We start from the raw sequence: 27287 nt of genomic DNA, 5'->3' as shown, positions 1-27287 counted from the left end.
GGCGCGAAGATATTGAGTACTTTTAGCCTTTAGTTCAACATTCTTGGCCAGTAAGGAGAGGACCTCAGAATGGATAACTTTCAACGTCACTTTAAAATCAGCAGAAAGATTGAGCGACGGAAGTGTCAGTGCTTGCTCCAATTTCGCATTCAAATGCTCAAGTTTACCCTTATGCCTGGCAGTACTAGCCTTACCGATGTCCATATCCATGAAGGACACATACTCAAATATTGACTGCTTGAGGAACTTCATATCGTCCTCTGAAGAAGCAGAAGGACAACTGGCTGAAACAGGGCGAGATGTTTTGACTTGCCCCAGGAAGCGAACAAGTCTTGAATGGAACGCACAATTTTATCAGCATCCTGCAAAGAAAATCGCCAATATTGAAGGTTTTCACTACACTAAACAAATTGGAGGTAAAGGTGAAGCAAAGATTATCTCATCAGCAATCTTGGAAGATGGCATATCCCCAGCTAAATTTGCCACCTGTGGCTCCACCATTCGCGAGGACTTCTCCTTGTCTAAACGAGAAGACCTTGCCGCAATGGCCAGACTCATGGGAACGTCTGCAGAACTCAAAAGGCAACAAATCAACACCAATAGCATAAGCAAAGGTAAAACATCAAAAAATGAATTACCTTCTGCTTCGACGTTTAGGGGGTCAACGCCTTGGGAAGAAGGCGGCTCGTCCATTGGTTGTGATGAAGATTCTGGGACTGAAGATTTCTCTTTAAGCATAGTCCCTTCATCAGCTGGTTTGGACGAAGCAGCCCCAGTAGAGGATGATAGAGTAGGAGCTGCCAACACCAAAGCCTTCAAGAGAGAGGTTGAACTTTTCTGAGAAGTCCAAATAAATTATCAGCACATGGAAAAGTCTCAAATATGGAAAGGTATGCTTATGAGTAAATCAATTTAATTACCTTCCTCCTGACGATGAGAGAGGTATCATCATCATCCTCCAAAATGGGAGATGCTGAGACTGGTTGTTTGCGGCTTGGGGCACTTTCAGCTGCAGTGGGCTTGGCAAGAAGAGAAGTCAATGGACGGGCAAATTGTTTAGCACGAGCAGAAGAAGAGGGACTCCTAATGGACACAAGAGTGACCAAAACAGGAGAGGTGGAAGAAATGTTTGACTGGTCTAGTGAATGGAAAGCACGATTAGCATCAGTTGCAAACAGTCTGCGCTTCACTGACAGCCAGAGTCGTTCAAAAAGGGGATGGATGGTACGGCTAGGATTGAAGGGGGCTAATGAAAAGTTGCTCGTCAAAAGAAGATTGTGAGTATTTATAGCCTCTGCCTCCACCTTATTAATGGTGTGGAAGCGGTCTATCAAATTCTTTGAATAGCAAGGGGGAACGGGCCAAGTTTGGCCAAAACCAAGTTGGCGAGCAAAAAATTGGGGAGCATATATTTCTACCTCAGCCTTGGCATTAGTCCCAGTCAAAATATCATGGAACAACTCCCTCCCGGTCAAAAATTGAATCCAAATGAACAGAGAGATGCTTGCACTATCCATAGTAGATGGAGGTTGCACATAATCTGGAGTCAAAAAAGGAGGAAAAGGAAAGAAGGAAGGGATTGAATCCAAAGTATAAAAAAATGAAAAAATGTCCCTTCTAAACATATTTATAGGAGTCAGAGGCTCAATGGCTAGCCCATAACAACTATTAGAAGGACTGGAAAAGGATGGAGCACCAAGCGATGGAAAATAAACTCTCAACCACATTTGAGCCAACCAAAGAGGCCCACTGCCAGTGGGAGATGCACCATTCTTCAATTGGGATTGAAGAGAGGCCATGCCTCTATAAAGAGTAGCTAAAAAGAAAGAACATAAATTCAGAGACCTACCACGCGCCAATTCGTGCGCTATGGGTAAATAGTTCAGGGAGGGCTTTATGCTTGGCACACACAAAATGTATTTACAAAGCCAAATCAGAAGAAAGGCCACTCGCTCAGTATGGGAAGGCTCAGCGCTCGAGTGGTTATGAAGGGTTTGCAGGCTTGAATAAGACTCGGTGAGGCTTTTACCAAATTTTGGGACGACACCAGAAATCAAAATATCAGGAAAAATGGTATCGCCCAAAGGTGGCAGATTTACTAGGGCCCCAACATTCCTTAAGGTAATGGACATGGGACCAAGAGGAAAAACAAAAGTACCATACTCAGAAGACCAAAAACATAAAGCGATTGAAAAAAGTACTGGGTCAAAAATAGGGGGTTGAAGAGAGATTTCTAACAAATCAGAAATCCCAGTATTATCAAAAATTGCCTTAGTAGGACCATGGTCTACAAGGCGAGTATGCCATCTACGAAAAACAACATTAGATTTAGACCAAGTGCGAATACCTCTTTCTCGAAGTGGCCCCAGCGGCAAAGAATTTAGAAACGGAGGGCCCTGAGTACAAGGGAACAACTGACCAACCACCGCTTGTTCGATGGCCTCGGCATTATTGAATGAAGGACCTAGATAGAACTCATTGAGTTCGACATTGGCTGGTGCAAGAAAGTTCGGAGTTACACATGGCCGAGTAAGGAGTTTCTGAAAGTCTTCGAAACTGAAAGAGTCACCAGACTGAAATTGTGAAGCAGCCATTAGGGACGAAATAGAGTTTTGCAGAGTTACGTAGCAGAGAAGCAAAGAGATGAACAGTAATATTGCGAGAGAGGCAAGAAAAAATGAGGCGTGATTTAGTGGTGCAATGAAATAACGTATTTCGGGGTTATAAGGGTTTGCAAACGTCGCACTTTTTCAGGCTATGGAAGAAAACAATGATTGAAATTCTTGGGAATTTCGAATATTGCTGGAAAATACAAAGTGAATATGGCAAAAATTAATAATTGGTATTAATTCTGCCATATTGGGGGTAATTGTTGACACACAAAAAGTTCAGCTCAAGTCGAATAGCCCAAGGAACGAAGTCCAATTAGAATATCCCCAAAATCAAATAGCCCAAAGAACGACCCAGTCGGACAATACAGGATAAAGGCCCAAATAAGGAAGCCCATGAACGCGGAAATAATATCGCCCAAGATTTGAGTGAATGAATTGCCATGCAGTCGCTCAGAGCTGTGACTCTGCTCTCGTCCGAACATTCAAGTGGCCCAATATCTTAACAAACATAAGAAGTTATGGTTACCTAAAAGTGCAGTTAATGAAGCAGTTATTGGGTAGTCCTATCATGTTCCACGATTTAAGGAATTCAATTGAAGATGGTTGAACGACAAAAGTAATGGCAGCGGTTAGAGAAGGCAGTTCCATGACAAGTTGGCCATTACAAGGAAAGTGGGCAGTTATAGAGCGATCAAGCAGTTTTTTAAGCGGTTGATCACGAAAAAATTATCCAGGGAGTATAAAAGGAAGAAAAAACATAGAGCAAAGGACCCCGAATCAAACATTCTCATATAGAGAATATGTAACTTTCAATTTCTTAATTTAGATTTAAACACTTCTTTTACAATAACTCGTGTGCTTGCGCCCCTTGGAGGCATTCTGTTTTTACTTTCCGATTGTAAAGTCATCGCCAATAAAAACGCCTCTTTTTGGGACTTTGTCTCAAGAGGTTTGTCCTTTACATAATCATTTGATCCCTTTTTAATTGTTAGCGACTAACCCGTGCGAAACAGGTAGATTTGCAGCTTAAATCGTGATCTTTAAATATTCCTAATTTCCCTTTTTGAGCTCAATTGGAATCGAAGAGGAGAAGGTCATCATAATGATCATCAAATCCATTAGGCATTATATTTTGCCAACCTAAATTCACATCCACTCATAACTTGTTGATTGACCCATAGTGCATTTAAACCTTACCAATAAGATCAAGGCAAATGTGGTTCCTTGTACACGCTTATGTTTGGCTAAGCTTTTGAGAAACAAAATTATTTTACAAAATCAGGAGAAAGTTAATAGTTTGAATATTCTAAAACGATAAATTGTGTGTGTTTGAGTCACATTATTTTTAAAAAAATGTATTTTAAAATAGTAGATTGATGAAAAATGTGCAGTTAAAAGATAAAGAAAAATTTTGAATTTGTGTGTAATATTATTTTATTAAAGAATGTGCATCTGAAATGACGTCAAATGACTGTTTAAAAATGTATTTTTCTTCCAAAAGAATGCGGTTCAAAAGGGCCAATGTTTAAGAAGTTCCCTATTTGAACTCCAGCGAATTAACTCCAGCAATCAAAAAATATGTTTGGCAGGAACGTCATAATCAAATTAGAACTCAAATTAAGGGGTGTGTTTGGGAGACTTTTTATTTTTTATTATTTTTATGTAAAAATACATTTTTAAATAGTAAATTGATAAAAAATGTATAGTTGAAAATTAAGAACAAATTTTTGATTTACGTGTAATATTATTTTAATAAAGAATGTGTGATTGAAAAGAAAAAAGAGAAAAATACATTTTGAAAAAAATGGATATCAAACGGGACCTAAAAAGGGAAAGATGAGTGGATTATAGAACATGTATTTGTACTACTTACCTTTATCTTATGTTCCATCATATTGTGGTTATTGGAGTTCTAATTTCGATCAGTATGCATTATCTACTTACATTATGTCCTTGTTTGGTCCTCATTTGTGGTAATGATGAAATAGTATTTTTTTTGAAAAATGAATGGTTGAAAAAGAAAGAAAATTTTTCGATGTACATGTAATATTATTTTATGGAAGATTGTACGGTTGAAAATAAGAGAGAGGAAAATAAAATATAATTGAATAAAAATTAATGGGGCCCAAACAAGGGCTATATTTATTGAACATATCCGTTTCCTACTGATCATTCTTTCTCACTCGTCAATTTTGCCTTCCACAAATTAAAAATTAAAAACAAATAAATAAATAAAAAAGAGATTTCTACTTCACCTTTTGAAAATCTCCAACAAAATGTCGAACGGGGAACATTGACCCACCGCGTCGTAGCTATCCTTACTCTAATTTTGTTGTCACTTCAGCTGAAATGCAATCAAATACAACTGGCGATGTCTGTCTCTGACTTATATACATCCGCTCTTATCCGCAAACAATTTTTCCCATTAATTTATTTATTCCACTATGAAATATATGTGGACCAGAATCATCCACTCTCTCTCTCTCTCTCTCTCTATACGTAATTGATGGCGTGGCTGAAAAGTGCAAAAAGCAAATGGCCACCGCCAATTGAATATTAATGGTTTAAATAATTGACACGTCACTGTCTAAGCCTCATCCTCCTGTCCTTATCAAAATAATAATTCTTTTCAATATTTTTATTTCTGTAAATTAATTTATTTACATTCTTAGATATTTTAAAAAATTTATTGTCTTTTTATTATTAAACCTCTGTTTGGACTTTATTTTAATATTACTATATTTTTTATTTTTATTTTTTAACCACATAATTTTCAATAAAATAAAATTACACGAAAATTCAATTTTTTCTTTTTTAAACACTAATTCTTCAAAAAATTACTACTTCAGAATACATTTTTTCCAAATTAACATGAAACGTAACATAAGTGCTAAATATTATTAAATTTTTTTTACATTTACTCTGATTGAATCGAGAATTTAAAGTATAATATTTAATATATATGTTTTTGCTATTGTAATATCCAATTAAAACTTTTACCAATAATTTTCTTTATTGTGTGGTATATTTTTAGAGGTTTGAAGATATTTAATCTTTTATCTCCCATCACAAAAATTGTCACATTAGATATTTCTTCTTTTAAAATATCCAAAAAATAAAAAAAGCGCGTGGATGTCTATGTGTTGTGCGCTTTTTACTTTATATAATTATGGTAAACGTCCCTTTTCAAAATAGTACTTCTTGTCGAATTCATGCCACCTACACCCAGTCTTTCAACTTGTACTTTGTGATACAATAATAGTACCCAGTGTTTAAGGTCACTCAACTTTCAAAGACATTTCAATTAGATCTTTAAACTTTAATTTTTGTCACTTGACTTTTTACGTAATTTCAAATTCCACTACTTTATTACCTATCCTTGCTTTAATTGACGATTTTTTTTTAATCAGTAGTCATACTGCAATGGATCTTCAAGGCAATCGCTACTTGCATGCCAATTTACTGCTAAGCCATGTCTTAAAAATGTTAAAATAAAAATATTACACATTTTTAACTTTTATTTGAACATATTATAATAACCCTCATTTTGTCATTCTTGTTTATAGGGAAGTATAAGACTAGTTATGGTATGATTTTTGTTAGTTTGGGGACGATGAGTGATAGAATGTGATAATAGACTAATAAATAGTAAACTCAATTGAAACTTAATCATGACAAATTGAAATTTAGTGATCCAATTGAAATTTTGTTGAAAATTCATGGCTATAAATGTAATTAATTGCAACTATTTATTCAAAATGATCAAACAATTGTACATATCACTTTTTTCCTCATTTCAAGAATAAAGTGATTTAAGAATTGACTCATTTGCCGAATTTGCCCGTTGATCGAGTTGATTATAGTTGGATCTCACCAAGTTGATAAATTCGTAGTTCAAAAGTTTATGAAAATTATGATCCCATAAAATATGTGGTGGAAAATGTTTTTTTTTAAAAAATAATTTTAAAAAATGGGACCAAACGTACAATGTCAAAATCTATTAAAATTTTAACATTTATCAAACCAAAGTTACCAAACCATAGTTTAGCTCATGTTTGTTTTTTTATTCTTTTCTCAATAAAATAAAAAATATGATCGTTGTTCATCATATCAAATCATTAAATTTAAATTTTTATTTATTATGTGAGGTTTATAACGATTATATTTTTTATTTTTATAAAAATGGAAAACAAACGTCTTCTGATTAAAGTTATGATTAAATTTAAAAAATAAAAAAAAGTGCGCAGCCACAAGTGCCAAATATACCCGTGAAAAGTATTTAACCACTAAAAAATCCTGACACGTGAGTAGAAAGTACAGAGCCTCATTCCATACTAAGTTCACAAAAAAAGAGAAAAAGTGGTGGTCCTACTGCAGGTTGTCTAACACTAGTACGCCACGTGTCCATGAATTTTACTTTGAATCTGAGCCACACGATTCCTTGTATTTCTTGACCATTCTATATTTTAACAAAAATTAAGAATAATTCACCTATGACGTGGCACCCCTACTTTCCCTATTACTTTTTCCTTCTCTGAAGTATTTGTTTTCATTTCCCTCTTATCTGAATGAAATCTGTCCTCTCATCCTTTTACTCTTCTTCTTCTTCTTTTTTTTTTTTTTTAAAGGAATTTGATCTTGGGAATTTGTTACTTTCTCTCCTTTTCAATCATTAGTTTCAGATAAAGATCAAGCTTCTGAGGTGTTTTCTGCTTATCCTTTCAATCTCAATAATACCTTTTTCTTCATTTTTTCATTTTCAGTGGCGACTAAATTTTGTGAGTTTTTTTTGCTCAATTTTGATTATTTTCACTGGGGACAGAAGAGGTTCTGTAATTTATTTATATTGTATTATTTTCCTGCTGAAACTTTGAAGAAAATTTCTATCTGCTAATAAGATTTAGGAAGAATTGATGGCTTCTGCAGCTATGGTTGTACAGGTGAGCTATTTTTAAATTTTTTTATTAATTTTAGTGGAAGCGATAGATTTCTTGTGATAAACAGTGAATTTGGGTGTTTATAAATTTGATCTGTCTATGGATTGCACATCTAGAATCTAGATTCAGAATTTTATGCCTTGGTTATGTGAAAAATCTAATGATTTTGGTTTAGTTTATTATGATTAATTGCTTATTTTAAGCGATTAAGCCACCGATCTTCAAGTTTAGAGCTGATTGTTTGATATTAGTTAACTTCCTCATGATTATTAGTATTAAGATGTATTTTCAAATTTAGCAATAGCTCACTAAAGAAATATATGAAAATTGCTTGTGGTTTAAGTGTTTTGCTTTGACTTGAACATAATTGTGGTAGATGATGGCCATTTGTGTAATCTCGGATTGCAAAATTTACTTTTGTCAAATCATTTTATGACTTTAGGAACTTTATGTGTGTGATAGACAAAGAAATTTCTTTCCTGGGCATACTTGTATATCTCGATTTTTTGTTAAAAAAAAAATAAAAAATTATAGAATAAGGAATTTAGAATCTATATTATAATGTTATTACACCAGGCTACATCATGGGGCTCGAAATCTTGGTTACAAATCTTATAAGTGTTGGCAAATCTCCAAGCATACGTGCCATTAAAAATACTGTCAGCTTTGATAAGATGCGACTAAGAAGAATCTTGAGAATATCTTCGAGTCATTGACATGTATTTAGATCCAGAGCCATTAACTTTTAAGCAATTCCTTCTCAGGAGGTTTCTTCTTGACAGTGTTGCATTTTCAACTGCAGGATCAAAGCGGAGGAAATGGTTTAGACACCGTTCTGCCTTCGGATGACTTTGCTCTAAAGGTATATAAGTATATAACTATATATTCCCTGTTTGTTGATATTATGGAGAGCTTTAGTGTATGTTTGGCAAAGCTTTTAAGTGCTTATGAATTGTGGGTCCAATGGAATGCGTGGATAATAGTAGGTAGTAAGTTGCGGATCTTTGCTGTGGAAATAAAAGTTATGTTTGACCGACTATCTTGCATTTGTCCAATACAATAGCCCTCCATCATTATATCCTTCTATGAATAGGTCAGGAAGCCTTACACAATTACGAAACAAAGAGAAAGATGGTCAGAAGAAGAGCATAAAAAATTTCTTGAGGCATTGAAACTATATGGTCGGGCATGGAGAAATATAGAAGGTAGCTAGCTATTTGTTTGGCATTGATGCTACCTTGAATTTATTTTATAATCTTGAATGCATTTCAAATGGATTCTTATCTTCTTCAGAGCATGTGGGCACAAAAAATGCAGTGCAAATTAGAAGCCATGCGCAAAAGTTTTTCTCCAAGGTTTTTACTGCTCTTATATCAGTCACTCTAGCATTATTTCTATATGCTGCCTTTTTGAGTAAGTCATATTTTTTGTGACACCGAGGTGTGCAAACATCTTTAGGGTTGATATTTACATGTCGATATGGTGCGTAGGTTGTTCGTGAATCTGACACTGGAATTGCCAGCTCTGTGAAACCATTTGAAATTCCTCCTCCCAGGCCCAAAAGAAAGCCGATGCATCCTTATCCTCGTAAGATGGTTTCTCCTGTCAAAACTGGAATCCCAGCATCCGAAAAACCAACAAGGTCCGCATTTTCCAATCTCTCAGTCCCGGAGCAAGAGGATCTATCTCCTACCTCTGTACTGTCTACAATTGGTTCAGATGTTTTGGGCCGAACAGATTCTGGCACGCTTGATGGCAGCTCATCACCTATTTCATCTGTTGTTGCAGTCAATGACGGTACTGTAGAGACAAGATCTTGGTCACCTGGCCAAAATGATGCTCGTTCAAGTCAAGATGTAGAAACTCCTATGGTAGTTGCTCGTTTCATTTTAAATCTTGTGTATACATCTGAAATAATTAGTTAACATATTTGTTCTATTGTACAGAAACTGGAGGTGTTACCTCAAAACGACACTATAGCCAAAGAAGATTTAAATGAATCTTCCACGCAGCATTTGAAGCTTTTTGGAAAGACATTATTAGTCACCGACTCTTATGGACCATCTTATCCTACTCTAAGCACGTGCAAACCGCAGTCATTAGATAGAATTGACGGAACATATAAACAGATATTGCCTTGGACTTTCACGCCCTTTTCTCCAGGTGATTCTGAGTGTGCATGGCTCTGTTTGAAGAATGACAAATCGAACAATATGAATGCTTGTCGGGTTCCTCTCCCATGGTTGACACTTTGTGCTGGTGCATCGATTCAATCTTTGCAGGTGCATAATCCTATTCCTGTCAGGGGACGTCCATCATATGATAAGAAAGAGAAGATCGATAAAGATGATCAGAAAGAAGGTTCTTCGACTGGTTCCAACACAGACGTTGGTGGTGCATCAGCTGACGAAGAAAAAAGCACAGAAGTCGAGGCTCAGAGCAGTCGTCTCTCATGTGGAAGAGAAGAAGAGGAAAAATCTCCCTCCTCTTCCAAATTCAGTATGAAACCTAGACTGAACTCTGTGAATTGTAAGAAGGGTTTTGTGCCATATAAAAGATGTTTAGCAGAGAGGGATTCGGCAGTAACTCGGGACGAGAGGGAAGAGCAGCGGACCCGCCTTTGCTTATAGCTATATTTTTGGCTAACCGAATAAAATGAAGAAGCAAGACAAGATTGATATGTACTTTTGCATGTATATGGTTTATCTCCTTTATTTTTTTTTGGCCGTTGAAATGTATAATACGTAATGATTTTGTTATTTTTCATGTTGTATTTTGCATATTAGCTTCTACAGTGTAATGTCACCCTTAATAACTGCGACTCTTGATAAATCGATTACTACTTTGTCCTAGAAAGATGACCGTTCTTATAAAATGCTTCATTCCTTCACGTTTGAAGAATTTCGCGCATCTATTCTATTTTTAATTTTGAGTATCTATTTATCTTTTAATACGTTTCACTTATTGAACACTGTTCCATGGTTGATCCATAATTTTAAGTAATCAGCTTCATCTAACTAAATCAATTGAATATTGGGAATTCTCCCATCGGGAAGTCAATACACTAACACGTAAATAACCAAATGAAAAGGAAAAAAGAAGACAAATGTATTCTCCAGCATGCTCGAGGCTCTTCGACAATTTTCAAGGTTAATACTGAGCATGTTTCTCAATTTTAACATGCATTTAAAATTAATCAACATACATTAGTTACTAATCTTTAAATAAGTCACCCCAATTATATGTGATGAAAATTACAGGGCACTAACCTTTTTTAATAAAATATTTAACTATTACAGTGTATTGTAAAATAATGAGATAATTATTGATGATTATTTAATATTATCATATAATGAATATATATGTGTTATCTAGTTCATAAGATCAATTTCATTCTAATTGTAACTCTCATTTAGAATCCTATAAATATGGAGTTTTGATTCTCAGTATAATACACCTGAGTTTTGACTTATATTTTCTTCGCCTTTTCTCTTCTCATAACACGTCATTAGCACGAGTCTCTAAACTTATATATATATATATATGTGTGTGTGTGTGTGTGTGTGTGTGTGGGTTGCATGTTTGTCATAATCAAATTTGCAATTTTTTTCACTACTGGGTTATAAAATCTCATTACCAACCATTAAATCCAAATCATATTACTCCCACGCGCACTGTCCGTATCACATTGGTGTGAAATCCATGTAACGTACATCACTACTGCAAACGATCTACATATGATTACATTTTCGATTATTGGCTGCCATTCATTTTATTTTATGCAAAATCATATTTGTATATGTTAATTGATCGATTTAATGCATTTTGTGTATCAATTATAATATTTGATAATTTTATGTCTTTAGTAATGTATTAAAGAATGATTGGAAATTTCCATCATGCCTTGTGTGTATATAAAGACTTTCTTTTTCCTAATGCATGTATGATAATAAATACTTTTACCTTGATTAAATAACTTGGGATTTTTTTAAAAAAAAAAAAAAATTGATAATGTATCTCATTATTTCTCCTAAAGAAACATAACTTCGTAAATAATACATGGCTTCTGAAGAATTAATGTTTTAAATGATAAAATATTGTTGCTCTTGAATTTGCATATTATTATCGATATTCTAGTTATATTCTACTTACTCCTGAAGAATATGTAACATAAATTAGATATAATCTAACATAAATTATGTTTTTTACTCTTGAAGAGTAAAATCATTGTATAATTTTCAATATTTCAGAAGAATATGAATATATTATTCTTGAATAAGCAATACTAGAACATAACGTGTTCTTAAAAAAGCAAACATCCCAAATAATATACATCTCATTGTATTTTTGAATAAACACATATTAAACGACTCAATATGGGTTGTAGTGTTTAAAGGAAAATAATTTTCTGTGTTATTAACATTCAAGAGAATATTTTTATTACTTTTGAAAAGCATGAATTATAATTTTCAATATTCCAAAAGAATATTAACATATTACTCTTGAAAAAGACAATGCGCTCTTCAAATAGCACATGTTTCGAAGAATATATCATTTTCAATTCATGTTTATCTTTAAAGGAAAACATATAATTCATGTCATTAACATTGATTAGTCTGTCCACTTGTTTGATTATTATATGATTATATATTCTTTAGCTATATTATTTGAAATTAAATATTGAATTATGCTTATATTGAATTAGAATTTAATTTGATTTTATTGTGTGGCATGACTTGTTGGATCAACAGTGATATGAAATTAAAAGCTCAAATGGACAATGGAGATAGTAACTAAGCAGAGCATGGTCAATGCAGCCTCATTATTTTAGTCCAATGTTCTACAAAACGTAAAGTATATCTAGGAGTGGAGGTTAAACTTCAAACTTTACGAGCCTAGGCGATAAGCGTAAAAAAACGTTATTTATTTTTTATTATTAATTTAAATACTTAATCATTATAAAAATTATTTAATAATTAAAATAATTCATAGCAAACATCTAAAATGAATAAATTATATATTTACTTAATAATTCTCACAGTTAATCAATTATACAATTTTCAAGTTTTTTAAATACAAAAACTCAATGATTTTTTTATAGTTTGAACTTTGAACTAGACAAACACTACTTAACGGATTTATAGGAACTTCACGCATATTTTTGAAACTTCTAATGAAGGATAAGTATCAAAATCATAATTACATAATATAGATAAAATTGTAGCTTAAATTTTATCTAAATCTTTATCAAATAAAGTCATTTTTTAAATTTTTGTATAGATAAAATTAATAAACTAAAGTCCAATAAAATATTTTTTTTAAAAAAGAGAAAAAATTAATAAAGCGCGCTTGGAAGTGGTCAACTGACTGCTTAATTCGTGCTTACTGTCATGTCCAAGGCTCATGTCTAGACGCGCTTTTTAGACATTGTTTCAGCCGTATTGGCGATTGTGAAAATAAGGTGGGTTTGAGAATCTCTGTTAGTTGTAGTTTTGATCCCTTTTTTCTCAATAGAATTCATAAAATATAAAAAAATAATATTTAAGATTTCCCTTCCAAAAAATATTGGCACTAAGGGATTCTCTCCCAAACTACTTTGGCCTTCGATTTCCTATCAGAAAATTTTCAGTGTTTTTCAAACATTTCAACATGAACATTACACAAACTAAAAAATTTAAAATTCAAGATTTTTTTCTCATTGGGAAAAAAAAAAAATCAGAAGATTTTTCAAAAACTCAACCATATATTCATTCACCTCTTAATTGGCTTCAAACTTAGAAGGGCCAGCCCGTAGGCAGTCCCTTTGGGTGGCATAGGTACCGGTCCATGGGAGCCACCTAGTTCTCCCTGAATTCTTTGGTCACCGAAAGCTCGAAAATGAGTGCCCATTGGTCTACGAGAGAGACTCTGGCCAGGTGATGACCAACTAATGGGAGAGACGGAGCTTGAGTATGAAGAGACAACTGAGGACACGTATCTCATGCATGAAATGTTGGGTGTACAGGGTTCTGTTTTACCAACACTCACAACAATAGGTCCCACACGGGTAGGATCCACTTGTATTAAAAAAAAAAAAAAAAAAAAAAAAACTCAACACTCATCTTGATATATACAAGTGTTTGGTAAGGATTCTGTGAAACAGTACTTGTACATATATCAGAATCCGTAGTTGTACTTATACATGTATCAAAACTTGTACCCGTACATGTATGACAACCCATATCAAGCATGAGAGTGACTACCTAACTAGTATTTGGTGATGTGTATATGTTGGATAGATGTGTAATCTTATAACTGAAAATAGTTACAACCACCCTCCATGTATAGGACTTTTTTTTGCCAAATATTTTATAGGTACTCACATTGGTGGGGCTCGCGTTAATTTTTTTTTTTTTTTTTATACATCTGGGACCCTCATTACCCGTATAAAACCTGTAGAAAAAAGTCCTGTCCAAATAGTTAAGGTTTTTAAGGAGACAAAATGATGGAGACAACATATATATAATATTTAAAATTTCTCTTCCAAAAAATATTGGCAGTGAGGGATTCTCTCCCAACTACTATGGCCTTCCATTTCCTAACAGAAATTCTTCAATGTTTTTTCAAACATTTCAACATGAGCCTTACACAATTAAAAAATTTAAAATTCAAGATTTTTTTCTCATTCGAAAGAAATAAAAACCAGAAGATTTTGCAAAAACTCAACCATATATTCATTCACCTCTTAATTAAGAGACTGGTAGGTGGGTTGAATGTTGGTTGATTATTACCAGATTATTTTTTTATCAACAACCAGCCCTGTGAAAAACATCGAAGAGGATGCATGAATAGGCAGAGAATCGTAAAGGGGGAAAGAGGGAATTTTCATCTTTCCACGGGAAATATGATACGAAAACCAAAGGCGGAATTCATTGAAAACGTTGCAATAATTACTGGGTTGACATTGATCCAGTTTTTATATTCTGGGAATTCAATTTTGCTTAGTTATTTGTTGAAATTAGGGTTTCAGCCTTCATCTCTTATCATATTTTCTACATTTGCTACATTTTTGCTGCTTTCTCCCATCTCAATTTTATTCGAAAGGCGAGTTTCTAATTTCTTCTTTACATTACTTTGTAATTTGAGAGAGAGAAAAATAAAAATAAAAAATTTGATTATTAATATATATTGAATTTTTTTGCTTGCAGGAGTCAATGGCCAAAACATATTAGTTACAAGGTTTGGATTAAGTTGCTTTTGCTTTCTTTTGGAGGGTATGTTTACGCTTTTTTTTTTTTTTTTTTTTTCAGTTAAATACTCCAACTAAAAATTGAAGTTGTTGGTTTACACAAATGTACGTTAACCTTAAGATTTTTCTGTATCACTTGTGTGATTTTCGTAAAAGAATGCTATGGTGGAATTATCATAATTTTATCTTTAATGGCTTAATTATAGAATGAACAAGCTTCAGCTCATGAGAAAGCTCTTTAAAATATATTTGGTACGTAGTCTGGACATTAGGGGATAATATTATAAACAAGATTTTAGCTTTTTTTCTTGTCCAGTCGATATCATCTCACAGTATTCTATAACTCAACCTTCAAATGGTGTTCTTGAATTGCAATTGAAGATTTGGTTTGCCATAAATTGGTGGAATAACCTGCATTGTAGCAAATCTTTTTCTTGTCCAATCGATATCATCTCATAGTATTCTATAACTCAACCTTCAAATGGTGTTCTTGAATTGCAATTGAAGATTTGGTTTGCCATAAACTGGTGGAATAACTTGCATTCTAGCAAATCTTTTTAAACAATGAAACATGACTATTTCTCTTTCAATCATTTATTAAGCCTAAATAAGTTGCCTTTTTTTTTATTATTTTAATCCGAATACAAACATTTCTTATATGTTGTTAAATCATTTTCATTATGGACATTCAATCATGACTTGCAAGTAAAATGCCACGATCAAAGTCCAAAGTAACATTGTTGTGAATTCAAAGATAGACTCGTTTGAAGCCCATTTAGGGATTTCTTGAAGTATGTGAATGAAGTGACTATCCTTGGTGCTTCTTGAAGCTGTAGCATAAGATATCTTCCTCGTGATTTCCATTTGAGAATTTTGCATAAACTTCTATGTCAAAACAAGTTAGCAAAGCTGTAAAATATTTAGTATTTGTTCTGCTTGAAATGGAATATAAGAAGTAATCTCACTCCCACTGCCACAACAACATTGAGAGAACATATTATTTTTATCTTTTATGCTATTCACAATAACACTTGAACTTCTTTGAATTTTCTCCACATCTGATGAAGTTAGGTACATATTACTTTTTATTAATTTTAGGATACGTACTACTTAAAAGCACATTGACTGTAACATCTTCTTTGTTTCTTGATCTGTAATTCTTTGTCGATGCATATGTATGAACATAAGTGCTTAAGAACGCAACTTTAATAATTTTATATTTTATTTTTCAGGGTGACAGTATTTCAGTCTTTATTTATGAGGGGTGTTAGTCTCACTTCACCAGCAATGGCAACAGCTATGCCAAACCTTGCACCAGGACTAATCTTTTTTATTGCCTGGGGTTTCAGGTTTCTATTCTCTGTCTTTCCTCCTATGGAAAAAGATAGTTACTCGATATTCAAAATCAAAGAATTAGAATTTCTTTATTTAACAGGAAAGTTACAATTCTTATGCAGGTTAGAGAAAGTGGAGTTAGGATGTAGGTACAGCAGAGCAAAAATTATGGGAACTTTATTGTGCGTTATTGGTGCTGTTGTAATGAGCCTTATGCAAAGTTCTGTACAAGTTCACTCAGCAAAAGATTCTCAAGCCTCATTACCTTCTCCTCCGTCTGATGTCACATTCGACAATCAAAGGATTGTTGGTTGCTTGTATCTCATGGCAGCAATATTTGTTTTGTCAAGTCAGGTTGTGCTACAGGTAGATCCTATTATAGAGTGGACAATATTGTTAAAAGAGTGTACCAATAAATATTTGTTTTGGCTTTACCTTTCTAACAATTTTAGTATACATATTGCAGGCTACAACATTACATGATTTTCCAGCCCCAATCTCATTGTGTGCAATAACATCTCTAATAGGCGTGGTAATGACTGGATTGATTGAGTTGATTGAAGACGATGAATTGAAAACTGGATGGCCTTTATTAAGTATTAAACAGCTAATTGCCTACTCCATACTGGTAATGCATTTGTTTTTTGTCCATATTGTGTACGACTTGATCAATCAATATGTGAATTCTTTATCAATACAATCATTGCTCAATACATGCGCGTGGATACTAATTCTTGTGATTAGTACCTTCTATATACAAACTATAAAGTTGAATAATTTTTTATGTAGCACATTTTGTGATTTCTTGATCAACTTACTGGAACAGGCAGGTAGCGTAAGTGGATTGTGCGTAAGCTTCAACGCTTGGGCAATAAAAAGAAGAGGACCAGTCATGGTGTCTATATTTAATCCCCTCGGAACTGTAATTACAGTCATTCTCTCTTACATCACCTTAGGAGATTCCATTAGAGCAGAAAGGTAGCACATATCCCTTGTTCAAATATATGTTATATGACTCAACGAGAGCAAAACAAGACGAAAGTAATGTGTTGAAGTCGATAAAATACAAACGTTTTTCTTTGGAATACAGCCTTGCAGGCATGTGCCTCATGTTCAGCGGTCTCTATTTGGTGCTTTGGGCTAAAGGGAAGGAACATTTTCACATTGGTGATGACAATTCCATGGAAAGTGAGTACGATGTGGAGAAGCCCCTCTTATCTTGATTTAGTTTATGACAGTGGTTAGTATGTAATCTTTTAGGATTCGGAATTAGTATTACGGCAAATACATTTTTACTTCAATTTCTGCACTCATCTTTGATACACAATTCATAATGAAATGACCTGTGCAAGCTCCCAATCGTATTCTTTTTTTGCAGCAGCGTGATGGAATTGCTTGTCGCAGTGTACTTCCTAAGTCCATCTTACTATCCATGTAGATAGAAAGAGTTCACTTTGGAGTAAAGGATTGTAAAGGATCGGTTTGATCTTGTTACGGGTGTGTTTAATTTACATTTTCAAATACGACCATGGCTTCACTTTTTGTACAGTCAATGACTGAAATACAAGAACTAAGAACAAGTATAGGATCTGGTCATTTGATCGAGATAGTTATTTGAGAGTTTGATATACTAGGAAATTACTGTATATATGTGAGGCTGTATGTGTGTTGGTTAATGCTGTGATAACTTGATTAATGACTCGACCCAGATGTAACATCTTCTACTACTCAAATTTCTACTTACAGATCTTAATCAGCAGTTGTTAATTTTTGGATTAGAGGCTGACAGCTTCCATGGTTTGTTCGATAAACTTGACTGTAATACTGGACAATATATTTGTGTATAATGTGTAATTTAATCATGTATACTATACAACGCCTTAGATACATGGCATAGCATTGAGTTCATAGGTGTTGTGGTTGATTTAGGTGTTACTACCATTTTTTTTTTTTGGGTATGATCTTAGAAATTGCTATTTTTCATCTTTTTGCCTTATTGGTAAGTGGGGGTGTTAAGTGGGGGAACTCTTGCAGGCTCAATTCGCTTCCAACGCAATCATGGGCTATTTTTCATCTTTTTGCCTTATTGGTAAGTGGGGGAACTCTTGCAGGCTCAATTCGCTTCCAACGCAATCATGGGCATTAGCCGATCTATACTTTTCTTGTGCGACATTTTTGTTGGCTCGTGAGCTTGTATTAACTAATGCTTTTGCAACCTGTATAGACTCAAAAGCACTTATAACATCTCCAATTATAATATAAAATAGATCTAAATTATAATTTAGATCCCTAAAAGAGTCGAAAACCTCTCTAACAGATAGATGCCAAAGAAATGCAAATTGCATTTTTCGATAGAAAATGTGGATTTAGATATTTTTATTGTAGCAAAATTTGAATTTGATCCACCAAGATGTAAATTAGTATGTAAAAATAATTTTTGGAGATATCAATTTAAATTTTTAGTGATTTCAATGTATTCTAGTCGATTTCAAATCTACAGAAAGGAGGTACTTTATTTGTACCATTTTTTTTTTTAAATGTGCACGAAATATTTTTTTGGGTACAAATTTAACTTTATTTACGTCTTGTAGTCGGTTTTAAGTCCAAATAAAGGAGACTGTTTACAACTTAATAATTCTTTATACAAAATAGATTTCATACATTATTTCCTTAGAGAATTTACGTTTTTCATTGTACGTTCAGACGAAAATGTAATTTTCAATTTGAAAAAATAAAAAATAAAAAAGTTGCAAGTGGCTCATTAGCCACCTAGAATCGAATTGAGTTTCTGGAAATGAGTTGCTCACATTCGACTCACGCCATATGTGAGGCGAGTTAGTTTGCATGGTGGACTGAGCCAAACTTGACGGTGGACAAGTTGAGTTGAGCAGATTAGCTCGACTCTACCCATATAACACCCATATTAGTAGGAGTATTAAATGACTAATTTTTGTGTCGACCATAAGCCCAGTACGATAAAATATATTCTATACCAAACATGTGCTTATAATTTTCTTAGTTAACTTCAAATATAGCCTGATGGAAAGACCGATGAGACCAAAGCAACACTCATAATTGTTACATGCCACTATAGAGTTCTTAAAAAGGAGGTGAAAGAGGCACAAATAGCATTGCCTCGATCTTTGCTTGGACTCAAGCTCTAGTCTATCGATAATTAAACAAGTTCCTTGAAAAAATATTTAACGAATAAAGAATTACAAGCTGGTGAATTTTTAGGCAAAAAGTTGGATGACAATTACAAAAAGTAAGTGCCCTTATATTTTTCGCAATAGATAGTTACTTTCTCCTATTGTGTCATAGAAAAATATATCATTTTTAAAAATGGAAAGTGTATTTTTCAATGATGGTGTAGGGTGATGTTGTGATGGAAGAGCTGAAAGCAAGACTTTCTTGTTATTTGAGATCAAATGTACACATTATAGGAAAGGAAAGTTCAGTCCAACATAGGAAAGATCTCTACAATCACTAGTTGCTATTCAAAAGAAACCCGATCTCGATTGTAAAGATTGAAAAATGTTTGTTATGAATGTGGTTTACAAATTTTTTCAACTTTGACTATACCACAAATTATTAAGATGTCATCTAATGATGTAGCATAATCAAAATATCAATCGATGACTATTTTCGACAATAGAAGAGAAGTCCAATCTAACACTGGTTTGAATTTAGTCGAAATTATTTATGCATCAAAATTTTTAGTCAAAGAAAATCTCAATGATCCATTTGTAGAAACTTTCGGTCTATCACACTCGCTCTCTTTCACAATATATATATATATATATTGCTTGAAATTAATAAAAAGGAATAATTAAAAAGGAAATTGCTTTTAAGGGAAAAAGTAGTAGAGGAAATTGCAATATCGCGCATCAGCCAGTTACGCAGTCACAATCCCTTGCCTAATCTGTTAAAAAGTCCACCGTCAACTACACCTACCTCTAGTTCACAATCAAACGATTAAATTTACATTTCGTCCTTAAACTTGCAACAAATTTCATGTTCATCCTTGATAGGAATTCAACATCAAATCAGTCACTAAAGTTTCATAATGGTTGCGATCTCGTATGTCAAATCCTTAATGTACGATATTAATCTCGAGATGTACTAATCAAAGTTTAATCCCATTACCAAAACAGTATAATCATTAAGGATGGCACTAGCGTTGTCCATCAAGAAATTTTATTGAAGTTAGACGCAATGAGGTGAAATTAAAATATCTTCATCTTTTGCATTGTTTTCTTGTTTATTATAAACATAATTATGATCATGTTTGGTCCGAATTTTAATCCAATTAATATCAATTTTTTGACCGTTATTTCACTATTCCAGCCGTCATTTTTGAATTCTTCTCTCACAAGTAGAACTCACTTTATTTCTAACGGTCAAAAAATCAATTAACAAAATCCCTACCAAACAAACACTCAAACTTAAAATTATATACAAAAAAAAAAAAAAATGAAAGTCGAGGGTCTCCAACATTGCGAGGAAAATGAGTTTCATGACAATGTACAATGTTCATGAAATTTTGACATTAATTTGAAGATAATAATGTACATGTGTGATTTTAAATTAATGCCACCGACAGAGTGAGATTTGGAACAACATGAAATTTTGGTACAACCTTAGGGACCAAATATATATTTAACCCTAAATTAGAAGAAATCTTTCCTTCTAATTCATATATAAAATACTCTTTGCAGGGAGATCGAGATCTGTGCCTCTCTCTCTCTCTCCCTATATATATGATACTGAGCAAATTCTTTTCTCAGTCAGTCGTGGGTGCACATAAAAGTGATAAAAAAATGGCGGAGAAGAAGGGAATTACGTCGACGATGGGGTGGTATGCCGTCGTTTTGGTCCTAGTGCGCTCCGCCATTCCGGTGAGATCTGATGCATCGGATCATAGGTACAAAGTTGGAGACCCTGTGCCCCTTTATGCTAATAAGGTTGGACCTTTTCACAACCCCAGGTAATTTTATTTTGTTTTTTTTAATTTGATTTGATTTGCATTATGGAATGTGCTTGAGATTGTGGCTGCTACATTGAGGTTTTTGATTTTTGGGTGATTTTATTTTTTATGGATTTGATGATGTTTGTTTTATTAGTGGGAACTTGAGAATGGCTAAGACCTAAGGTGTTCATTAGATGATGTTTCCTCCTTTTTGAACTTTGGATTGATGATTTGTATCCATGTACTTCTTGAAAAGAATATAAGTTGTTTGAGCCCTACTTTTCTATAAGAATGCATTTTGAAATAGTGTTATGATGGAGAATGTGTGGTTAAAAAATAAAGAAAAGTTATGAATTTGCATGAAATATTATTTGATTAAAAAATGCGTGGTTGAAACGGTGCCAAATCAGTGTTGAAAAATGTATTTTGATGAAAAAATGGAGTTCAAACAAGGGCTAAATATTTGATCCAAAACATGGATAAGTTGTATTGTTTATATCAATTTTCATGAATTGGATTTGGATAAGCATTATATGAGTAGAAATTGAACATATCAACTTGGCTTGTGGATGAGTTAGGTTGTCCTATGGCGAATGCTGGCACTGAATTACCTGAATCTTAATTAATATCTGTAACACTTTATGAAAAGTTCTTTTTTGTGAACTAATATCCATGTTCCCTTTCCCATTGAGAAAATGAAGTATTCTGAAAGAATGAAGTGCTCAGAAATCCTTAATAAATTCCTCAAAAACCAAATTTTCACCATAAACAAGAAGCACGACTATCTATTTACTATTTTAACAAATGAAGTTAAAATAAAAACTTGTCTGCCGGAGTCGAGATATCCTAAATTAAGAAAACATAGGTTTGTAAAGTATTTCTGCTTAAAAAACGAAAATCTTCTGCCTAATAGTGTTTTCAGCGAAAACTTGTCACTGTTGGCATTGTAGTCCTCAACCAAAAAAAAATAAAAAAATAAAAAATAAAAAGCTATTTGATTCAGTAGAGCTGAAAGCACGCTATAGTCAATGTGAAGTGTACTAAGCTTCATTGAATCTACCCAGGCCTTGAAAAATATTTTGCAATTGATTTACCAAAAGCATTTTCAAGGGATTCTTTATTTATTAAGAGCAATTTATGCATAATAGAGAGTATCTTCAAATTTAGAAGAGTAAAATTACACTTCAACAATGTTCTCTATTTTGACTCTTCTTTTCATTTTCTACAAGAAACATTTATTAGTTTTTTTCTCATATTTTCTTTAACATATTTTTTTGTATGTTATGACCAATCAATTCAAATATTATTTGAATAATGTAAGAAGTACATATTGGAATATATAGTTCATCAAATGCAATTATTATAAAGTAAGAATAGAGAGTGAGTTTGACTCTTCAAATTTTGAAAACAAAACTCATTTTTTATTTTAAAAAGTTAAAATAGAGTCCTTTGAAGCTTATTTTTAAGCATTGACTTTGTAAAAACATCTTGTATTGAGAGAGTATATTGGATATGCTCTTAGATAGTTTAATAAGTTTTCTTGGATTTTCTGAAAGAGAAGATTTGTCATGAAGTCCATAAAGGAATATGAGCTTTGAAAAATATGCTATTATCGGAAACTCAGGAAGTACTATTTGAAGCATATAAAACATCTGAATGATATGGGGTAAAAAATAGAAACATTCAGGATACCAAGATCTTTATGCATTTCGAATTTGCATGATCGTTTGATTTTTCACAAGTGTATAGTATTGCAAACAAGTAATAAAGCAATGAGTGGAATGTCATTTGCACGAAGACTATGTGAGCCAAGTGTGTTTTAATGATTTATACTAATTAATCTAATTAAGCTAACAATTGTAGTGAGCAAATTATGAAGGTTTTGCAAGTTTAGGTTAGATAATTACTAAGACCTCGAATCCCTCTTATAAATTCGTTTCAATGCAATTTAATAACATGACAATACGTGCACATTCTTATTGACCAATGTTCCTAAATTAATTAGAAGCATCTGTCAATGTCAATTAAATCTATCATCTCATGTACCTTCCTACATCTCTATAAAATATGTGAACATGAAAGCATGCATTAAAACGCTAAAACATCTATAAAAATCATGTAAAGTATATCGGTATATCTCTATTTCGTATCGAACTTTACAATGGTCGTTATAACATGCTATGTATCCTTTTTTTTCTATCTCAAAAACAATAAAATTCGCACAACATTTCAATTAGTGGCCAATTAATTGAAAAGCATTAAGTTCTATAACAATCATCTAAGAATAAACACATATTGGGCGTTAAATTATTTGAATTTATATTAAAAACTTCATAATAAAGGTTCATCTATTTCTTAGTGATTAAAACCCTAGCCTAGCATTTTAAAATAACAAGAAATAATAATTAATTAGAAAAATAAAACCTGAATTTTAGATTGATGAAGGAGAAGATGAAGATGAATCTTGATCTATCTTCAATTGTCTTGATGAATCTCCAATTGTCTTCTTCTTGTTTTTTCGAAAAAAAGGGTTAATAGCACAAAACGTCTCTACGTTTGACACTTATTGCGAAAAATGTCCCTACGTTTTTTTTTTCGTCCTTATTTCAACGTTTGATTGCTAAAAAGTCCTTTTCGCCATTTTGAATGTAAAATGATCAAAATACTCTTCTATTTAAAAAAAAAAAAAAGAAATGAAAAATAAATAATAAATGCAACCTTACTCCTAAATGGTTTAAAAAGTGCAGGTGAGTCCAAATAATTATTAAAAGGCCTAATAGCGCAAAACGTCCATACGTTTGGGCTGTAGTGTGCAAAACGTCCCTACATTTCAAATTGATGAAAATGACGTTTTTCACAATGAAACATGAAAATAGGGATGGAACTGCAAAAAAAATGAAACGAATGGACGTTCTACGCAAAAAGTGTCGAAGGTAGGGACGTTTTCCTCAAAAAGTGTTAAACGTAGGGATGTTTTGTAAAATTAGGTCTTATTAAAATTGAAACCATTGTCAAACTGATGAATCTCCATACCATTTCCAAAATACCATCACCCAAACTTCGGCAACACCACCTATTCCGGAGAGATTCATGTCATTTTCAACACACCAATCGACTATACTCACTAGAGTGCTTCTCTTCATGGTCTCTTCTACTCCAAATGGGACTGCCACCTTAGAAATTAAAAAAACTCCGACCAACCATCGCCCAAACCGTCGAACTTCTACACCGCTGAACCATCTGTTGATGTTTTAAGACCATGAAGAGAAGCATCCAGGTGAGTATAGTCGATTGGTGTGTTGAAAATGACATGGATATCTTCGGGACAGGTGGTGCCGCCAGAGTTCGGGTAATGATATTTTGGAAATGGTATAGAGGTTCGACGGTTTGACAATGGTTTTAATTTTAATAAGGTCTAATAGCACAAAACGTCCATACGTTTGATACTTCTTGTGGAAAACGTCCTTACGTTTGACCTTTTTTGCGAAAAACATCCACGCGTTTCAATTTTTTTTTTGCATTTTCATTCCTATTTTCATGTTTTATCGCGAAAAAAGTCATTTTCATCAATTTGAAACGTAGGAACGTTTTGCACACTACAAGCCAAACGTAGGAATGTTTTGTGCTATTAGGCCTTTTAATAATTATTTGGATTCACTTGCACTTATTAAAGCATTTAGGAGTAAGATTGCAATTTATTCTTTATTTATCTTTTATCTTTTTTTTTTTTTGGTTTTATTTAAATAGGAGGGTATTTTGGTCATTTTTACATTCAAAATGGTGAAAAAGGACTTTTTAGCAATGAAATGTTGAAATAAGGATGAAAATGCAAAAAAATGAAACGTAAGGATGTTTTCCGCAATAAGTGTCAAATGTATGGACGTTTTGTACTATTAACCCAAAAAATAAAAATCAAGGTTTGATTTTCAGTTGGTTGTGAAATCTTGCAATTGCCCTTCAATTCTCTATGATTAGGCCTCTCGTTTATTGTAATAATGGGCGAAAATATAATGTATGAAAGGTGTCCCCCTAATGTATAATGTTGTTTGGTATTTATAGGACTTGAAAATAGGTTGAAAATCATGTCCAAAATTCGTTTCAAGAAGAGTTCTAATCAAATTCGAAATTTACCATGGAAGCATCCCGGGTTAAATTTTAGCCACTGCTTTTTATTTTTATTTTTTGGGACCGCCCAGGCTTAATGCTAAGAGATAGCCCAGTGTAAAATATTTCACAAACTTGCAATTTAGTCCTTGATTTCTTCTTGAGTTCTTGAAGTAATTTTGATCTTGTGTCTTCCAATTGCATCCAATCGAACACTTAAAATTTTTAACAGTCTTATGGTCTGAATCAACTGTAGAAAAGTTGCAATCATGTGCCCAAATTTTGGATTTCGCCTTTTTCGCCCTTTTTTTAATTTCACTTCCAATTGTTGAGTTTCACCTAACAACTGGAATATATCATAAATTTGGCCATAATTAATAAAAAGAAATATTAAATGTTTATATATATATATATATATATATATTGAAAAGTTGCAATAATGTGCCCAAATTTTGGATTTCGCCTTATATATATATATATTTGGCTGTATAAGTGTATAAAATACATCTATCATTGCATGCAGTAAGATGTATTCTTCTTTGAGTTATTTATTGCATTTGATTGGAAATAATTTGCACATTCAAATGTACATTCTGACAGAAATACACATCGTTCTTTGATAAACTAATATAATTTTCACTTGGTTTTGCAATGCCAGCGAAACATACCGCTACTTGGATCTTCCTTTCTGCACCCCAGGTTTGCATCTTGTTTCTGTACTCTCTTTAATTCAATGAGTTATAGGAAAATAATATCTCACATAGTAATTTGCAGCTCACATGAAAGAGAAGAAGGAAGCTCTTGGGGAAGTGTTGAATGGAGATCGTCTTGTAAGTGCCCCATATAAACTTGACTTTTTGCAAGATAAAGATTCTGAAATTGTTTGCAAAAAGACGTTAACCAAGGAAGAAGCTGCGCAATTCCGAAAGGCAGTGGCAAAAGACTATTATTTTCAAATGTATTATGATGACTTGCCCATTTGGGGTTTCTTGGGGAAAGTGGACAGGGAAGGAAAATCTGACCCCAGCGAGTACAGATATTATATATTCAAACATCTCCATTTTGAGATCTTTTACAATAAGGATCGTGTCATTGAGATTAATGCACGAACTGACCCCAGTGCCCTTGTAGACCTTACTGAGGATAAGGAAGTTGATGTGGAGTTCATGTACTCTGTGAAGTGGAAGGAAACAAACACTCCTTTTGAGAAGAGGATGGAAAAGTACTCACAGTCCTCTTCATTACCTCATCACTTGGAAATCCATTGGTTCTCTATAATCAACTCTTGTGTGACAGTTCTTCTTCTAACTGGTTTTCTGGCCACTATTCTTATGCGAGTTCTTAAGAATGATTTTGTCAAGTGAGTACATTGTGTTATCTTGGACTTCTGTTTGATAATATATTTCCTTTAATGTTACGAATTGTTCACTTATTTTATGATCAAAAGGTATGCTCATGACGAGGAGACAGCTGATGACCAAGAAGAAACTGGGTGGAAATTTATTAATGGTGATGTATTCAGGTATCCAAAGTACAAATCCTTATTTGCCGCTGCCCTTGGTTCTGGTACCCAGTTATTTACCCTGTAAGTATCTCTTTGAGCCACTTAGTTTGCTTGGAATTGGCTTCATTTATCAATTTTCCGATTACTAATCGATGGAAAATCTGCCAACTTAAACATTTTTTTTTTCAACAGCACAGTATTTATTTTTATCCTTGCACTAGTTGGTGTATTTTATCCGTATAACCGTGGAGCTCTATTCACTGCACTGGTTGTCATTTATGCTCTTACATCTGGTATTGCTGGCTATACTGCAGCCTCTTTCTATTGCCAACTAGAAGGAACAAACTGGGTATGTTTTATCCTCTTCCATAACTCCGTCTTTTGCTTCTTGTAGTTGATATATAACTATAATGAAATTATATCAAGTTTCAAGCATATCTGTATCCCTCCCGCGCCAAAAGAAAAAAAAAAGTGTCAGACATGTTATTGCTTCCATTGTCATAACAAAAATGATAAACAAAAAAATTCTGAAGTTATCTAAATGTACCGACGTATTATGATCTGCTAGCATGGGGCTTGGGGGGGGGGGGGGGGTCCT

At 33.3% G+C, this 27287-nt stretch overlaps 3 protein-coding genes across 8 annotated transcripts in view; all 3 read left to right on the top strand.

Annotated features, from left to right (window-relative positions):
- The first annotated feature begins 7168 nt into the window (after positions 1-7168).
- On the top strand, positions 7169-10439 carry LOC111382358 (protein REVEILLE 1-like). 3 transcript variants are annotated; one of them, XM_023006304.1, is made up of 7 exons: positions 7171-7552; positions 8352-8411; positions 8643-8754; positions 8843-8904; positions 9040-9420; positions 9496-9712; positions 9832-9894. In XM_023006304.1, exons 1-7 carry the CDS (start codon positions 7526-7528, stop codon positions 9837-9839), a joined length of 867 nt encoding a protein of 288 aa, XP_022862072.1. In that variant the 5' UTR covers positions 7171-7525; the 3' UTR covers positions 9840-9894. The 3 variants fall into 3 exon arrangements, with proteins under 3 accessions (XP_022862071.1, XP_022862070.1, XP_022862072.1); XM_023006302.1 differs by having other exon boundaries at positions 7170-7552; positions 9496-10439; XM_023006303.1 differs by lacking the exons at positions 8643-8754; positions 8843-8904 and having other exon boundaries at positions 7169-7552; positions 9496-10439.
- A 3634-nt stretch (positions 10440-14073) lies between these two features.
- LOC111382357 (WAT1-related protein At5g47470) lies at positions 14074-17890 on the top strand. Of its 4 annotated transcripts, none has more exons than XM_023006301.1 (8): positions 14074-14632; positions 14737-14802; positions 16010-16126; positions 16235-16478; positions 16579-16740; positions 16939-17090; positions 17203-17300; positions 17494-17890. In XM_023006301.1, exons 1-8 carry the CDS (start codon positions 14373-14375, stop codon positions 17496-17498), a joined length of 1104 nt encoding a protein of 367 aa, XP_022862069.1. In that variant the 5' UTR covers positions 14074-14372; the 3' UTR covers positions 17499-17890. The 4 variants fall into 4 exon arrangements, with proteins under 4 accessions (XP_022862069.1, XP_022862067.1, XP_022862065.1 ...); XM_023006299.1 differs by having other exon boundaries at positions 17491-17890; XM_023006297.1 differs by having other exon boundaries at positions 17203-17352.
- Positions 17891-20818: 2928 nt separating this feature from the next.
- LOC111382356 (transmembrane 9 superfamily member 3-like) overlaps positions 20819-27287 on the top strand; it is a 7853-nt gene continuing 1384 nt past the window's right edge. Inside the window, exons 1-5 of the mRNA XM_023006296.1 lie at positions 20819-21099; positions 25844-25884; positions 25960-26545; positions 26633-26770; positions 26882-27038. Coding sequence (XP_022862064.1) covers positions 20873-21099; positions 25844-25884; positions 25960-26545; positions 26633-26770; positions 26882-27038 — 1149 coding nt within the window. The 5' untranslated portion in view covers positions 20819-20872. The remainder of the gene's footprint in view (positions 21100-25843; positions 25885-25959; positions 26546-26632; positions 26771-26881; positions 27039-27287) is intronic.

The sequence above is a fragment of the Olea europaea genome, unplaced genomic scaffold (genome assembly GCF_002742605.1).
Source record: "Olea europaea var. sylvestris unplaced genomic scaffold, O_europaea_v1 scaffold2478, whole genome shotgun sequence".
Taxonomy (NCBI): domain Eukaryota; kingdom Viridiplantae; phylum Streptophyta; class Magnoliopsida; order Lamiales; family Oleaceae; genus Olea; species Olea europaea.
This window is presented reverse-complemented; position numbering and strand designations above follow the sequence as displayed.